Source organism: Pectinophora gossypiella, chromosome 19 (assembly GCF_024362695.1).
Source record: "Pectinophora gossypiella chromosome 19, ilPecGoss1.1, whole genome shotgun sequence".
Lineage (NCBI taxonomy): Eukaryota > Metazoa > Arthropoda > Insecta > Lepidoptera > Gelechiidae > Pectinophora > Pectinophora gossypiella.
The window spans coordinates 8,646,754-8,664,863 of NC_065422.1; the positions used below are offsets into that span (position 1 = coordinate 8,646,754).

At 38.3% G+C, this 18,110-nt stretch overlaps 1 protein-coding gene across 2 annotated transcripts in view; it reads right to left on the reverse strand.

The window, feature by feature from the left end:
- Positions 1 to 139: 139 nt before the first annotated feature.
- The window catches only part of LOC126375727 (malignant T-cell-amplified sequence 1 homolog), a 39,090-nt gene continuing 21,119 nt past the window's right edge, over positions 140 to 18,110 (reverse strand). The window contains exons 1-5 of one of the 2 annotated variants that reach the window (XM_050022824.1): positions 3,636 to 3,673; positions 3,408 to 3,560; positions 1,457 to 1,557; positions 923 to 1,124; positions 140 to 303 (exon numbers count right to left, since the gene is read on the reverse strand). In XM_050022824.1, the coding sequence (XP_049878781.1) occupies positions 222 to 303; positions 923 to 1,124; positions 1,457 to 1,557; positions 3,408 to 3,560; positions 3,636 to 3,658 (561 nt within the window). In that variant the 5' untranslated portion in view covers positions 3,659 to 3,673 and the 3' untranslated portion in view covers positions 140 to 221. Of the gene's footprint in view, positions 304 to 922; positions 1,125 to 1,456; positions 1,558 to 3,407; positions 3,561 to 3,635; positions 3,674 to 18,110 lie in introns of those variants that run through there. The other variant, XM_050022825.1, reaches the window with a different exon arrangement.

Below are 18,110 nucleotides of genomic sequence, written 5' to 3' on the forward strand. Positions count from 1 at the left end.
TTGACCGTAGTGTGCTAACGGAACGTAACTAAAAAAAGGCGGGAATTTCAAACTAAACTTTTAGAACTTATATAGAATATTAGTTTAGGAAAACCGCATCAAACTTACTTATATAAAAATACATTAAAACAAAATGGAGTAAGTACTAAACGTACAATTTATTTAGAAGGTCTTAGTAATAAATTAGAAATACAGAGACATTATTAGCTAGGTATTGTGCTCTACTTGACGGGTTTCATCTGCCACAGGCCGTCGTTGAGATAGTGGCAGTTCTCTATGCCAACGCCTTTGTTCACCTTGGCACTGGAAAAAAAAGTAAATTTTAGTAAATTGTTCATTTTATTACTATAAGGTCTTGAAAGGTTTTCTAAATTAAAAAGAAATTTGGGTCATGTTGTAAAAATCACTGGTAATGTAAACCAATGTTAAATACATACTCGGGGAAGCTGGACTAGGCAGGCTAACTTTACATGGATATAAAGAATTTACCCGTACGGTGACAGGGTACATGGGGCCTTACTTTTGAACCGCTCGCCTTCAAGTCACGTTCAAAATCGAAAATATATATACCCATTTCACGTAGGTAGCACATCAGCAGGCTTAGCACCGTAAGCGCGCGACTCTTTCTCGTCTCGACATACGTCACCCGTCACTTTCTCACAGTACCGCACAGAAAGAAACAGATGATCTCTGTCGCGGCGAGAAAGAGTCGCGTGCTTACATTTTCATTTTTGTCATTTGCAAGATGAGACAGGTAATATTTTCGCAAGCGAGTCGAAAGCGAGCGATTCAAAAATAAGGGCCCTACCCTTCACTATAGAGACATCATAGGACACAATTCCTTTGTCGCTTTTTAAATGTCCGGTACGACAAGCAGCTGGGGTTTTTTACGATTCGTAGCTTTCAGAAAAATAACACTAACATGTCGTCGGTAGATAGCGACGTCATGCCGACAGCCAAGGCGTGCTCCTTGCCCTCAGCCATGACAGCGACCACCTGCCCCTTCACGACGGTAGACATCTTGGCTCCGGGAGACGTCAGGCCGGGGCACATGATGTTGGCGCCGCTGAGCACGAAACGGATCGCGCCCTTGTCTACTTGCTGCATCGGCAGGAAAAACGGGTCTGCGAATTTTAATATTATATAATGTTAATAGGTATATAACTAGGTACTTATAAAAGAATCAAGAAACAAGCGTAACCGCGAAAAACATCTAAGTCTATGTCTGAAACGAACATACAGAAAGCTCTTAGTTATGTGTTACTCCGTGTTTTATATTATATATTTGTTATTTGTTTTATATTTGTTACTGTGGTGTACCTTTATAATAAACGTTTCTTTCTTTCTTCGTTTGTTAAATTTTTAGCCGACTTCAAAAAATACAATTAAAGGGTTATCACGCCTGTTTAACTTGATAAACTTATTGTTAGAGAAAGAAAACTAGCATTTAACTCACATTTATGGAGAAGCCTCAGTGTGGGCATCCAAGGTCCTTCACGCTGCCGGAAGAACAGCAGCTCTCCTGCGCTGTTCACCATGATCTCGATGTGGTCGTGACTGTAACAGGATAAAATCAATTACTTATTTATTGATCAACGTTTTATAACATAACACATAAGCTCACGCCTATATCCCCCATTGGGGTAGCCAGAGATGCATTCATCGCAAAATGAACTAAGTACCCACACCTCACCTAGCTTCCTGATAGACCAACATGATAGTGGTGAACCGTATCGCCATATCAACTATGTATTAGTAGTTGATAAGCCAGGTCCGTGTTCTAACCAATCACGCTGGCTATTATCCTAAACACGCCTCCATCAACCCGAAGCATAGAATAAGGAATACGTACGTACGTAAGGGGTACGTATAGAAAGGCAACTCTCCGCCCCCCACCAGCGTGTCAGCTAAGTTTACCTCGACCCCCCTCGGATACAGTTTAGACTTAAATCGTTTTTTGTAACCCCCGACGCAAAAACGACGGGATGTTATAAGTTTGACGTGTCTGTGTGTGTGTAAATGTGTATGTGTCTGTGGCATCGTAGCTCCCAAACGGATGATCCGATTTTAATGCGTTTTTTTTTTTGTTTGAAAGGTATATCAGTCGAGAGTGTTCTTAGCTATGTTTGGTGGAAATCGGTCAGGTCTTCAAGGTCATCAGGTCGTTTGTTAAGTGTGATAGGAATGTTACAAGCTCAGTTTGCTTGCAAGCATATGTGGGATAAGTTATTTTTTGCTTTTTATAGGGTTTAGAATTTTTAACCTTTTGTCATAATACTTGAGTACTTTTTTGGTCGGGAGTTTTTTTAATTTATTTTTTATCAGTTTAGTTTATATGTTCGAAATTTGAAATTGAACGCCGATGTTCTTTCGTCTGATTCGAATATTTGATTCACAGTAACTAAGTGCCCGCGCTAGGTAAACCCTTAAAATGGTGACATTTTATTTTATAGCCACTATTGAAGTCGTTACTCGTATTCAGGCAAAGGACATGCCATTTTTGTCCCGACCAACAAGGTTTGTTTACGGTAATTTCATAGGTAGGTACCTACACCTGCTACTGTAACTAGACTACGACCTCTTTAAAACATATTCCGTGAAGAATTTACGAAAGGATGCCTAAGGATATAAAGCAAGAGGATTTATTTGACGGTCTGTGGCAACTGCCATTTTGTAATCGATTTTCGCATGTTTTATAACAATGAAACAATGGAGTGGAACTGAATATTACAAAATTTCGTTTGCGTGCAGTTGTTAACTGGCACAACGCGATTAAGGTTAATATTAAAAAAAAACAAGTTTGTATGCAATAACCTCAATAGCGCTTCCGGGAAATGACAACGAAGGTGTCATTGACCTTAAGAGGAGAGACAGAGGACGTTTTTAAATAATGAATCTGAATACCTATTATCTACGTAGATAGGTACAGTCATGAGCAATATAATGTACCCACGTTAGGACTCTGTCGCACTAACATATTTGACATTTAGTGAGATTTACAGTTCAATTTGTCAAAAAAGTTAATGTGACATGGTACCAAAGTGTATACATATTAATGCTCGTGACCATACCTACTTAAATAAAAAAAAACTAATTAACATACATATGTACACAAGATCACGCCTTTTTCCCGTTGGGGTAGGCAGAGACCACCTACTTACATCAGTAAGTAGTACCCGGGACCAATAGTTTAATGTGCCTTACGAGGCACGGATCATCTTACTTTCGGACAATCGGGTGTTCAGCTTGAAATGTCCTAACCAAACACATAGAGAATTTTGTGATATGTCCCCACCGGGATTCTAACACGGGACCTCCGGATCGTAAGCTTAGCGCTCAACCACTGGACCAAGGAGGCCGTTCTCAACTACTCGATAACGGAGGACGTATTTAGATACTGTACGAACCATTTGACAATCCTGAAGGTATCCTTCTTGGGCAGCACCTGGTCGATGTAGTTGTCCAAGTGAGGGTAGAGCTCCAACAGACGAGCTCGAATGCCCTTTTGCACCGAGGACTTGAGCTGCTGCACGCCTGATATGCTCTCCTTCTCGTCGAACCTGCAAGTGAAAGAGACAGATGTTAGAGAGTTTGAAAGGATAACTTTCGAAGTTTTATTTTTAAAGCAAATTGACCGAGCAAAACCGGATGGCGACATGCGACCTTCTAACCCGAAGGAAATCAGCCCAACTAAAAATTATTACGTATTGGGACCACTGGTAAAAGGAGATATTATAAACCATCATCTCCCTAGCGTTAACCCGTTTTCACAGGGTCCGCTTACCTAACCTGAAGATTTGACAGGTTCGGTTTTTTTAAGAAGCGACTTCCAATCAGCTCAAAAACCTATTTGTATAATAAACCACAATTCTTCTTAGTTAAATTGCCATCCATCGCTTCCGAGTGTGGTCACATGTGACATTCTGGTGACTAATAATAAATGGATTTAGGTACCAACTCCGAAACGGATTATAGGCGTGAACTGTGTTTTGTATATAAAAAAAACAAAGTCTTCCTCCATACAACAGTGCTTCAAGCCAAGTCAATGACTTGATTGTGGAAATTTAGCAAACGGGGTACCTAAGGTTGTTTTCGCACATCCAATCCGAATCCGTCGTATGACGGATCTGAAGGGGTCGTAGAACTGTTTGCAAGCCACCATTTACGCGTTATATCCGTCATCCTGTAGATAGGTATTTTACTGTCATTCTCGGACTCGGATCGTAGTGCAAAAACCCTATTTGTTCCGATTCCAACAAACGGATGACGGATGTGAAGTGATCGTAGAACTATTTGTAAGGTGGCATATGCACTAAGTACATCCGATATCTCTATGTCACTATCTACTACCCGTCTACAACATTATAGCATAGGGGAAGGCCGGGCATAGTGGATACCTTAAGGTATTTAAGGTTATAGCAGAAAAGGTTTACAATACAAAAACAAAATAATTATCACAAATCAATCTTTATTTATTGCTCTTACAAATACGAACATCAGTAACCAAGAATATTAAAACAATAATCAACTGCAGTTAAAATAAAAAAAAGTACGATTGTATTCGCTTTGCCCGGTACCCCGGGTAAAGCGGATACAGCACTTGGGCAAAGTGAATACCCATAATCAGACTCTGAATATATAGAAATAACTTTGATTAACTGAAACAAATAACTTTTATTGACCATAAAATTAAGATTGGCAATTGTCACAGGTATACCCTTATGTGCCATCAAAAGCAGAACAATCTTCGTGACACCATTGTTGACAAATGTCACATCGAATCCAATTTTCAATTAGTTTACCATCTTCTTATATATATATATTTTCCTAATCTTCGGTGAAAACAGTTTTTTTTATATTTATTCATCATCTGAAACAAGAAAAAGACCTTTTTAGATAATAAGCCATCAGTGGATATGGTATCCACTTTGCCCTACTCACTTTGCCCCACTAGGTAAGTTTTGAGCTTAACACATTTCATGCAAAAACTAATAATTCTGACTTTCTGTTAAATATACCATAAAAACCTACTTTGGTATGCTACTGAATTAAGACATTCCTAAGAATCAAGAACTAGTAATATAGGAGAATTAATCAATGTACTTACCACTTAAAATCCATCTTTTATTTACGAAAACATAAATCTCCACTCCGCGGAAGGGACACGACGCGGCCTCTCGCTTCTATGTTTGCAGCGTATTAATCCAAGATGGCCCGACGTAACAGTAGTGGTGTGTTGAATTAACATCTAATATTTTAGGAGTAGTGGGGAGTATTCGCTTTGCCCGGGGTATTCACTTTGCCCAGCCTTCCCCTATACACTACATCCGATATCTCTAGGTCACTACTATCCGTCATTCTTGGATTCGGATCGGATGTGCGAAAACGCGCTAAGTACATTACACCGACGGCGACTGATTGCCCCTCGTCCGCATGTAAATTGAAAGGATTAGAGCATTAGCCGTGTGTGGCTTCCCTATCCTGTGACACGTGAAGCTATCGTCGCGTGACTGTGGCCGGCTATTTTAGGAATTCTACGTAGTGGGGGCCAATCGAAAAACTACGCTTTAATAAGTCCTACCTATAAACGTAATGAGAAACAAACATACGAGCAGTTGTGGTGTTGAATTGTTGATAAATGATGTAGGTATTGCTTTAGAAATAATTGGGCCGTGTACTAGGTTCACCACCATCCAACACCACCACCAAATCACTGTCCTATTTTTCCCTAAAAAGTAGCATGGAGACTGCTACATCGACAAGAGCGTGGCTCTTAAATTAGTGATGACTAGGTTCAAGATAAATCTGATTACTAAATAAAGACAGATCTAAAAGTGATGAAAAACTTTTTCTTTTTTCTATTTAACTTATTTACGAATTATAATCAAGAAAACGCAATAATAACTCCCAACATTTTATTACGTTCTTCTATGACGTCACAGAGTGCTTTCTCATACAAATTCGTGTTTTGACGTTTAGTAAAAAGCAACTGATTTGACTAGTTGGAAACTAGCCTATTGTCAAACAATTTTTGAGTATCAGTTCTAAATATGGGCAACCCCCTAAATGTATTGTTTTTTGCTATTTTTGTGTGAAAATATTAATGCGGTTCACAGAATACATCTACTTACCAAGTTTCAACAGTATAGCTTTTATAGTTTCGGAAAAAAGTGGCTATGAAATACGGACGGACATGACGAATCCATAAGGGTTCCGTTTTTGGCATTTGGCTACGGAACCCTAAAAACCAGCGTTGTTCAGGAAATCTAAAAATAGATTCTCGAATTTCAATAAGCGTTCCCAGACGCTCCATTGAAAATAAACGGTTTTAGTTAGGTCGATGATGGTATATCCAGCGGAGGGACAGGTAATGGTTTAACAATTTAGTAAGTACGTACCAATAATCCCACATAAATAATCCCACGTTCAAACGGGCGCAAATTAATTGCGCCAATACCAACCAATGAAGCTATTGATTTATCTGATAGGTACCTATGATTGGAATTAATACCTGTATTTATTGAGTCATTTCATACATACACATCATATGATATTCCTTATTCTATGATATTATGGACTAAAATTAATTAAAGTTGATGTAAGCGAACACTTATGTTATAAACATGACCAGTTTAATACCGTTTACATTATTTTGTAATGCATTATTCCACTGTATTCGACATTTTTTTTTTACGTGACTTATTGTAGATTTGCCGCAGATGGCATTAACTACTTGGCCGGACAAATGGGGAGCGCTGAAGGCTCTCACCCGGTACAACGTTTAAGACAACAGGCCTGAGGGTAAACAACAGGCCTGAGGGTATATTCGACATTATGAATTCATAATATTTGAATCATAGATAATTGATATCACGCGGTTTCCGTCATTTGTGCGCGGTTAATGGCAATAGCCTATTGGCTCGCCACCTATTACAAGGGACTTAAACATAGCTGGCGAGGAATGGGTGGGTATTACACGTCTGCCCACACCTTGGGGGATATAGGCGTGAGGCTATGTTATATTATTTTTCAAAGAAGGTTTAGGATCCTCATCTCCCTAGCGTCATCCCGTTTTCCACAGGGTCCGCTTACCTAACCTAAAGTTTTGACATGTCCGGTTTTTTACAGAAGCGACTGCCTGTCTGCAGGTGTCTGCTGTCTGTTAAGTCCTATCCCGTTTGAAACCGAGAAATAACCAACTTTTAATATGAAAAATCTTGTTTATCCGAGTGAAACGAGGCTAGAAATCCAGGTACATTGTATGTATTTGTAACACGTGATTTGTGAGTGAGCTAGATGTCTGTCCAGTGTGAAAGCGACAGATAAACAACAACAGACGAATGCTATTCTTCTCAGAGTGCGACATTAGAGCGAAAGCAATAGATAAAAGGACAAAAGACGTTACGAATAGTGACGAACAGTATATAATAATTTAGTATAGCTATGTACTACTACTACTACTACTATGGAGATCCTTGGGGGAGGCCTATGCCCAGCAGTGGGCGTCGTACGGCTGATGATGATGATGTACGTACCTACCTACTTATGCCTCTGCAAACAGCGAGAAATACAACAGATACAACAAAACTCTTTATTGCACATAAAACAAGAGACAGTATAGTATGGTCACATTTTCTTTTTTTGAGCGGTGAAGGCTCTTAACCGGTACAACGTTTAAGACAACAAACCTGAGGGTGCCCAGTTGGGCGCGAATCACGGCTCAGGGCGTCGTCTTGAGAGGAAAAATATTTGAAAGAATTAATCGATCCTAGCGGGTCGATAGCGATAAGCGCTGATTGAGGGAAATCGTCGAACACGCCGGCGGGTTCGGTATCGGGGTCCTGAAGTATTTGGTGTCGAGAACTGATTGGTTGTCTCTATGGCTAGAGTAATCGGGTCTATTACGTCCTTCGAGTATGGTCACAGTAGGTACGTCGCCTTATAGTAAAAACACGAACAAGCGCCTTTTTTAGTGATGTGTCGTTCCCGGGAATATTCTCTTTCTATGTGAGGATCCTGGTCAGCATCAGGGTAGCATCTGGAGCGGATGATCTGCCTCCACCGATTTCTATCCAGCGCTTCCCTTACGACTGTGTAGAGCTTGGATGACGACGAGTCTTTCACTTGATCGGTCCATCTAGTCGGTGAACGACCACGCGATCTTTTGCCTTCAGTGTTCCCAAGCACAATCAGTTTTTCTAAACTGTCATCGTGTGGCCGAAATAAGAAAGTATGTGTTGTTGGCATATACTGGACAGACGAGTTTTTATTTGGAGCTGGGTCAGGATCGATGCATTAATGCGTTTCGCAGTCCAAGGTATTCTTAGCATTCGCCTCCAGCACCATTTCTCTTAAATCCCGGGAATGTTCACGCTGAGATAAATGAGAGATATATATATTTATCGATCGAAGATATATATATCATCATTAATTTAAGAGCCACGCTCTTGTCGGTGTAGCATTTTCCATTCCAGTCTATCAAAGGCCAATTCCTTGACTTCCCTATCAGACACGACGTTAACCTTTTCTTTAATCTGTTCCATGTAAGCTCTTCGTGGTCTTCCCCTTCCTCTCTCCTTCTATGAGTCTAGTAGTAGTTAGCGATGCGCAGACCATGTCACCATGTCTCTATGTATTCTGTAGACATTTTATGTAACCATACGGACTTTGCACTCTTCATCAACGAGAATAGTTTTTTCAGTCGCTTTAACGGTGTCGCTACCAATGCCAATGGCGTGTGTATCCACAATATGTTTCACTAGGTCAGTGCAGTGTCCAGTCTGCTATATAACGGCTACAAGGCCTTCCGTGAATGTAATGGACGTTCATACTGGACGTTTAGAAACGAACACGATTAATTAAATAATATTATCTAAGTGTTGAGCTAAACTGAACTGATAAAAAGTAAAACAACTGTCTATACAGGGTGTTAGTCACATCGTAACTGAGAGGGATGATTCAGACCATGATTCTGAGTTGTTATTAAGTGGAATTTCCTGTCGCAAAAGTATGGATAGGAAAATAATTAAAAAAAAAAACAAAAAAAATCATGAATTTATTGACAGGAAATTCCACTTGATATCAACTCAGAATTATGGTCTGAATCATCCCCCTCAATATTCGTTACGGTGTCACTAACATCCATACCTACTTGTATGGCTACCGTATGTACGGGCTATGCCAGACTTGTACGGGGTGTAAGTGTCATCGTAACGAATACTGAGAGGGATGATTCAGCTGATTATTCTGAGTTAACATCAAGTGGAATTTTCCATCGCAAAAGCATAGAATTGAAAATAATTAAAAAAAACTAAAAAAAATACATGATTTTGCGACGGAAAAATCCACTTGATATCGACTCAGAATCATGGTATGAATCATCCCTCAAAGTTTTCGTTACGATGTCACTAACACCCTGTATATATATCTGTACAGCGCCATCTATATTGTTTTTGAGGAGCGTAGCCTGGAAAACCCAGGCTACTATTTACCCAGCCTTTAGGCAGATAGGAAGGACAATTTGAAGAAAAAAGCAGTCAGTATCCTTATTATTAAAGAGGCAATCACTACGTGTAATGTTGTTAAAATGCATTATTTTTTGAGGCAAGGATTATGCACGCGGCGACAATCAGTTTCTTACCCAACATTTTAATATTGCACGCTCAAAACGTAAGTCGTAGTGTAACCGGAAACACGTGTTTGTTCTACTTTCGAAAACATAAAGAGAAAGTCAAGATACAGGTCCCTTACATTTTAAATGTTCCTTGACAGAAACCCAGTAGAATAACGTGTTCGAATGCAATCAAGAGCATGACCAACTACCTTTAACAAGCCATAGTTATGGCACGAGGTCGGTGTGCGCGGGCAAATTCGAAGTTCCTAGAGTCAATAATTATTATAGCGATAGAACTCTAAAAAAGAGACTTCCCTACTTACTGAATAGTTTGCCTGAGAACATCCGTCTAGAACCAAATAAAAGTAAATATAAAAAAAATACTTAAACAACACCTTCTAGACTCGTGTCCTAGCTAACTTATTATTCCTAGTTAACTTATGTTATTAATTGACTTTTAGATATAAGTTCATATTATTAGTAGAGACTCTTTCCTGCAGACAAACTGTTTAAACAGTTTTGCAGGGCATTGACAAATTGTATTTTTATAATTAAGATTTAATAAATAAATAAATAATGCGCAACAACTCTTACACTTAACATAGCATCTCAACTGTATTCCAGCCCACTCTTCGCCAGCTATATTTCAGTCGCTTGACCTTTAACAAGTTTATCTATGATAATTACGTTGAATAAATGATTCGGATTCTTGTAATAGGGAGCGACCCTATTACCATTCTATCTATCTACTCTGCTGGGTATAAGCCTGCTCTTTTCCACGCCATCCTTTCCGATCCTGTGCATACCATGTCATCCGACCATCGGATGATTATTCCCATTAACCGGAGAAGGACCTTACTGGCTGAGAGGATAATTGTCCTCAATAGTAGATAATTAGACATACGTATGTAGGAATACATTACGAGTACGTCTTGTCTCACAAGACTCACTTTCTAGATACACGATAGAGGGCCTTTGACGGCTCAATAATGACCCGCTAGGGTTGATGAGGTTGGTAATCCACCTCACAACCCACACGATAGAAGAATAGACGATGCGGGCCGGTAATCCACTATACCTAATTATCTTAGATCTGTGAACACGTTACGTTAACACATAGGAGACTGCGTATTTTCTTGTTGTATTTATCATTATCAAGGAAAATTTCTCAAACTGAGATCGCCGGTTCGAACCCCGTCGGACTTACACAATGATTTATTAATTTATGCTAATTGCAATTTTCACTAACACAGTTGGCTCGACCATTATAGACGGCGATACGACTAGACCAACCTATCACGTTGGTCTAACAGAAAGCTCGGTGAGGGGTGAATACTTAGTTTATCTTCCGATGTATGTACCTCTCGACTAACCCAATTACGATGTACTCGTGAGTTTATGTTACGTTATTATTTCAAATTAAGTATACCTCTTTGTTTTGTATAAGACAACTTGAATGTATTAAACGGGATTTAAGTATCTATCTACCCCTTTTGTCTTTCAGCTTACAACCCGCTTGCCCGTTCACTCTAGATCCACAAGGACGGCGACGGGAGAACAAACTAATCTAAATATATAAAAGGAGAAACTGACTGACTGACATATCAACGCACAGCCTAAACGGCTAAACGTAGGCACTTGAAATTTGGAAGGGACGTAGCTTAGGTACCGTAGAGGTGCACTAAGAAAGGAATTCCCGGAATTCCCACGGGAACGGGAATTAGCGGGAAAATCCTTTTGTATGAAAAATCTAAACCGCTTAAGTTAGATACTTGAAATTTGGCATGCAGAGACCTTAGTTAACTTAAAGCTTAGTTGCAACAGGATATTGCAAAATTCCCACGGAAACGGGAGTTAGCGGGAAAAAACATTTGTATGAAAAAATCGAAACCGCGTAAGTTAGATGCTTGAAATTTGATATGCACTCCCACACACACAAAGATTTTCCTTTTATAACACGCCACGCGGACGAAGTCGCGGGCAAAAGCTAGTCTACCATAATAACGACATCAGATCACAAGTGACCGACTAGAAGCTAAATATAGCCTTTCACCGGTTACTGGTTAGTTGGCTAGACTCTACAAAGGCAAGTGATGGAATATTAGATTAAGAGACAAGGGGAGGCACTCAAGTGCCAAGACTCTCTGGAGGGCACAGAGGGGTGTAATCGATCACGTCATAACTATAAAATGTGAATGTCACGCCTTGTATAATAAAACGCTTCTATGCTGGAAGCGAATAAATAACAGAACGTTTTCAGATGCTTTACATAAAACATAAATATACGCCCACGTACGACCAACCGGAGGGGTTATGGGCCTACTACGCTGCTCCACTGCGGGTTGGCGGAGGTGTTTTTACGGCTAATAGCTGGTACCAATCTTAAAAAAAAATACTTTTTTCAAATAATCAGGTGCAATGTCCTTACCAAAGGACAGTATCACAAAGTGATTTCGACAATGTCCCCATCGAGAATCGAACCCGGACCTCCAGATCGCAAGCACTACGCTCTAACCACTAGGCCACGAAGGCTGTTGTGCTGTTTAGACGCTATACAATACAAAACGCTTTATTGCAGAAAAGAAACACACATACAAATACAACAAAATAGTGGAGTCAATAAAGCCGGAGCTTACTAACTTCTAATTTGCCAGGGACAGGTCCGATTTTGATGATATTTTCTTCTGTAGGGTAGTTTTTACATCATTAAAATCATAAACATCTTGAGTGGGGCAAATAAATAAATACACAACACAAACACCGTGAAATCGTAACGAAAACTTTGAGGGGTGATTCAGACCATGATTCTGAGCTGAAAATAATTAAAAAATTACAAAAAGTTTCATGAATTCTCCGACAGGAAAACGCAAAAGTATAGAATTAAAAATAATTTAAAAAACTAAAAAATATGATGTATTTTGCGACGGAAAAATCCACTTGATATTAACTCAGAATCATGGTCTGAATCACCCCCCTTAGTATTCGTTACGATGTCACTAGCACCCTGTATAAAGGTATACTAAAACGTCGAAGTAAGTAAGTAGTCGGTAGGTATAAGACACGAGAGACGATCCGTGACAAAATGGGTAGCAGACTCTAGAAATTTCTCATGCTTTATAATTATTTAATAATCCATTCCACGTAATGTCAGAGAACAATGGAAATCTCGTTACAATTTAAAAACAAACTTTAGTGGAATAATTTAATTACCAAAAACTTTATAAAACAAAACGAATAAATAACAAAACGTTTATAAAACGATAATGGAATATTTCAGTATGTATTTTTATTAAATGAGATTTTAAGTGTGGCCAAAGACGATAAGAGAAACTTGCTATGTCCTAAAGGCCTATTTTGCTCCGACATGTCGTAGATGTCGATTCGAGTCCTAAGTTACGAGACTTTGTTTTCAATAAGGATGGCAGCCTATCACTGTAAAGTTAAAGAAATATTTTTTCTTTTTACTAAAAGTGGTTGAAAGATATTATCTTACGATTTACAACTTTGCTTAGCTAGACCTATGATTTTTTTTACTAGCGCAAGTACGCGTGGCACTTCTAAGTATTTATAAGGGTATTTCATATACAACCCTACCTAATCTCTACAAACAGAGAAGAAAATAAATCCTTCACAAATACCGTACAAGTTTACCTTTTAATAATAGCATGGGAAATATGTAACAAAGCAAATTTTTCGCAGGCCATGTCCGATGACGTCAATGCTAATTGTTTGACTTTCGGAATATATTGAACTTTAGTCTCACTCGACCTTCTGTTCAAACATAACACTTGACACGATGAACGAGGGTTATATTTACTTTTCTGTGGTGTAATGGTTAATAGACTACAGATCTAAGAGCCTCCAGTACAGGATGTCATCTAGAATCACTTATCTACTCGACAGTTTCGTTAATTAGTCTTTTTCGTTAACTGGTCAGTTTCTGCAATTGGTCAATATCATTAAAATCTTTAATTCGTCACTATCCCAAATTCGTCAGTTGGGTTATCTGATCAGTGTATGAATCTCGTCAGTTTATGCATTTTGACTAGATGTACAATCGTAAATTAAAGTCTTCATTGTATAGAAAATTAAGTAAATTACTGACTAATGTATTTAATTATTATTACTTGTCACATATAACTATAAAAATCATTAAAACTTAAAGTAAATCTTTTACTAAAAGTTCAAAATTGCCTTGCAAATTAAATTAAAAACATTGGTCGTGGGTAATTTATTTTTTACGAAATGGCAACGCATGGTGGGATTACGTCAACTGGGCTAATCTTGAAATGTGAGCTGTCACTTTTGAGTATACCTGGTTTTGTTATACCATGAAAAAAAGTATCATCGAAGAGAAAGAAGAGCAACGCATGGAAATATTTCTCAAGTAACTTCGATAAGTTTTATAACAGTTATTCAATACGTCAACATAAAGTTTATGTTCCAATCCAACTTGCGTAAACTATACGCTCAATGTCGACGGACACGTGCTAACTTTGGTCACGTTTCGCTGACGGAAACCACGATCAACAGATACATCGCTTATTTCATTATCCGTCGGTGACTTTATTTGCATTCCCTTCCCACAAAGACTAGGTAAACGAGCAATGGATGATGTGGAAAGTGTAGGTGTAGTTATGACGTCATGTGTGGTAGCGGTTCCAATCGTAATGTGGCGTGCGAAACGTGTGACGCTTATTGATAGGTAGTTTTTAGGTCGTAGAAAATAACCTTAGGGATAACGTCTTCGTCGATTAGTAAACTACTGCCTGAGGGTATTGAGGGTAATGAGGTTGATCAGATGAACTTGGACTTGATATCAGCTGATTGGACGTAGGCTAGGCACTTACAAACTTAGGTATATCTAATATCGTCGCCGTAAATTGATAATAACCGACTTTTAGAAGCGTTTTTTTTTTTCAACAATACCTAAATTATTTGTTTGGATCGTTTTTAATAATTGTGTGACAAAACCTTGCCCCTATGCATAATCTTCTCTCACCCTAAGGTTGCCTGGTAGAAATTGCTGTTCAGCAATAAGGCCGCCTATTGTGCTTTTGTTTTTATTCGTATGTTTATGTCCTTTGTATATGTTGTTGTGCAATAAAGTATTATTGATTGATTGATTGATTGGACCTTATTGTTCTTTTTAATTTGTTAACTTTAGTTTCTACTTTTTATTAGGTATCAGTGTTGTGTGCGTCTATAATTGGTAGGCATACGGAAACTTTACCAATGTGTATTTTATTTTGTGTGTTTGTGTATGTACTGCTGTTGATGCACCATAATAAATCAATAAATTAACCTCATATTTTTCCAATTAATTTCAAACTGCATAAAAAATATATCGCAAAACCTATAGGTGATTTGCTTCCTCCACATTCATCAATCAAAAACAATCAATTAATTTTCGCCCAAACTTACTTATAACGGAAAGGGGTTCTAACTGTGTTCAAATTCAAATAATTAACCGTTATTCGAGTCTAGACTAGTCATAGACCTTGGTAAACAATTGGAACGCGTTAGTTAATAGATACCGTACGCTCCTTGGCGTGCCATAGTTACTTGGTGGATAAAAATAGTCATAGGTACGTAACGTTATTGGCTCGGTGTATGACAAAAAACCATACATAATAATTCTTTAACTTTCGGAATCATCATCATCATCTCCCTAGCACTTACCCGTTTTAAACAGAGTCCGCTAACCTAACCTGAAGATATGACAGGTCCGGTTTTTTACAGAAGCGACTGCCTGTCTAACCTTCCCACCCGCGAAGAAAAAACCAGCCCAATATAGGTTAGGTCACATACCTCCGAAAATGCATTTCTCGGGAATGTGGGTTTCCTCACGATGTTTTCCTTCAGCGCTGAGCACGTGACAATCATTTATGATCCAAACATGAATTCGAAAACAAATTCGACAATCATTGGTTTGCCTACTGGATTCAAACCTGCGACCTCAAAGTGAGAGGCAAGCGTTCTACAAACTGGCCTACCACGGCTTATTTAACTTTAGGAATAACTCTGTTAATATTAATATAATTATTATTATATAAATATACCAGCTTGCAGGTTGAGTACATGCACTGTTTAATTCAAAATAATATCTTTAACTTTGTGTTCTTGCAAATAAATGTTTTTTATGATAACTTTAACTGTTTTGTAATTCTGTTCTTTGTGGGTCCAGAGGTCGGTGACCGACTTCACCAACTCTAGTTTCAGGTTTACTATTGAGCCGCCAATACCCCTGACAACTCAAATTACCACTTTACCTAGGTAAACAGCCGAGACTAACCAGTTTCTATTGGCTAATGCATGAACGCTCAGAAAAATCACATTGGAATGTAACTTTTATTAACAAGACCTCGCAAGAGATTCTAGTTATTCTAGTTTCTAGTTATATCGAGGTTTTGTTAAAAAAGTCACATTCAGATGTGATGTGTGTGTGTTCAAAAAGACACTTACTAGATTTTCTCTATAAGGCGATGATAAGTGTGTGTATGGTACTACTAGAAAAACATTTAATAAATACGTATATCTATAATATTATCATAAGACATAGACAAAACATTATGATCTTTGGAACCACTCCCTTGGGCAAACATCGTGTCATTCATAGATAAGGTTTACTTGACATTGGATTGGATAGCTACCTATGGAATTTTTTCCATTTGTTATGAATCACACTACTTACAGGATAAATTAAAACGTTAATAAAGGTATATTCTCGATTTGTGTGTCCCCATAACGCTATTCTACAGAAAAATAAGGTCATAAGGATGGTTTTTTGTAAATAAAATCCTACTATGTTATCAGATCTCATGTGAAGCCATGCTTCTAATTCTACACTCCCTAATTATACAAAACCTAAGTTTACAATTTCTACACATTAGACAGAATATGGGGTTTGCTCGTTTCATTGCTACAAGAACTATAAGAATGGCAATGTGCAATCAATATATTTGTTACCTTACTGACGGAAGCACAATATTTTTTTCACCTTATGATTATGACAATGTGATGGTACAAAACGGCCAAGCCGCATATTTTATGCCACACTATAGAAGAAGTAGAGAAAAATACCACGTAGAAACAAAAAGAAGAAAAAAAAAGATCAAATGTACGAAATAACGTTTTCAGGGAAAAATAATCGTAATACAGGCGTAACTTTACTTAATTGTTAACCAAAGTGAAGGCCTTGAACCGAAACGGCGGCGGCGCGCCGTGATATTCGATAAATAATGCTATACTAGTGGAGTGTATACCGCGTGTTATCTGTGAGGATATTATTATTGTTATCCACAAAAAACGATGAAATTAACAATATTATTATTTTATACGCGACCCGTCACTAAAGCTTTCATTCCCCTACCAACATTATGATTCCGTCCGACTATTTCCCGTTGGGGTAGGCGCTGAATTCCACTTACTGCGATCCTGACTCACGAACTTCGGATCGCTTCCTCCACTCTCCCATCAAAGACTTTAGAGAGAGCCGGTTTAGAGTACTATTGGCATTTAAATCCTGTATTATAATACTAATTGTGTTTCCATTGGTAGGTAGTTCTTGTTCTAAGTACGCTGCTGGAAGTCCGTTCTCTATATACATAATATAAGATGTGCTACGTAGACCTACTACTTTATATTAGGTACGTATTTGAGTATTAGAACAAACCGACCAAAGTACGGACGATATTGTTATAAGCAAATGGTAGGTGGCTTATAGAAACAGGCGGCCGTAAAGATAAAGGCTTCAAAATCGGATTTTGTTTGTTTTGTTATTGTTACGTAAGTATATGAAAACGGATTAAGTGAGCAGTGATGTGCTCTTCCCAAAAGGCGCAAAAGATATGTAAAATGAGCTTTATTACCTAGCCCAATTTGTAGAATAAGTAGCTAAATGTCACATGAAAAAACAGCCAGTGTCACTACTAATATTTTTTTAAAAACATGACCATTCCCAGTAAGGGCACATCACTGTAGGAACGGAATAAACAGTTGACTGTTACCGTTCCGTAGGAATACAGGAACCATGTTTACGTAGCAAGTTACAATAAGTATAACTACTTCAATATGGGAGATTGGAAAGCGACATCTATTGCGATGTGAATAGTCGATTAACCGTCATTTTGTCTCGGGAGGTGACAAGACGACTACATTCATCGCATGATGAACTGAGTACCCACGCAAAGGCCGTTTTCCTACTATCACATGAGCGTAAGGTGACAAAATTATTTCATGATGTCACCAGCATGGGAAACTTTATTGACTGTTCATTGCCATTCTGTTATATAGTTCTCGTAGTAACGAAACGGACAAGCCCTATATTTTACCTAACATGTCGAGTTTGTAAACATTAAGTAAAATACATTGGAAATTTTTCCACTTGTTATGAATCACACTACTTACAGGAAAAGTTAAAACGTTAAATGTAGGTATGTTCTTGATTTATGTGTCCAAATAATACTATTTCCACAGAAAAATGAGGTTTTTGAAA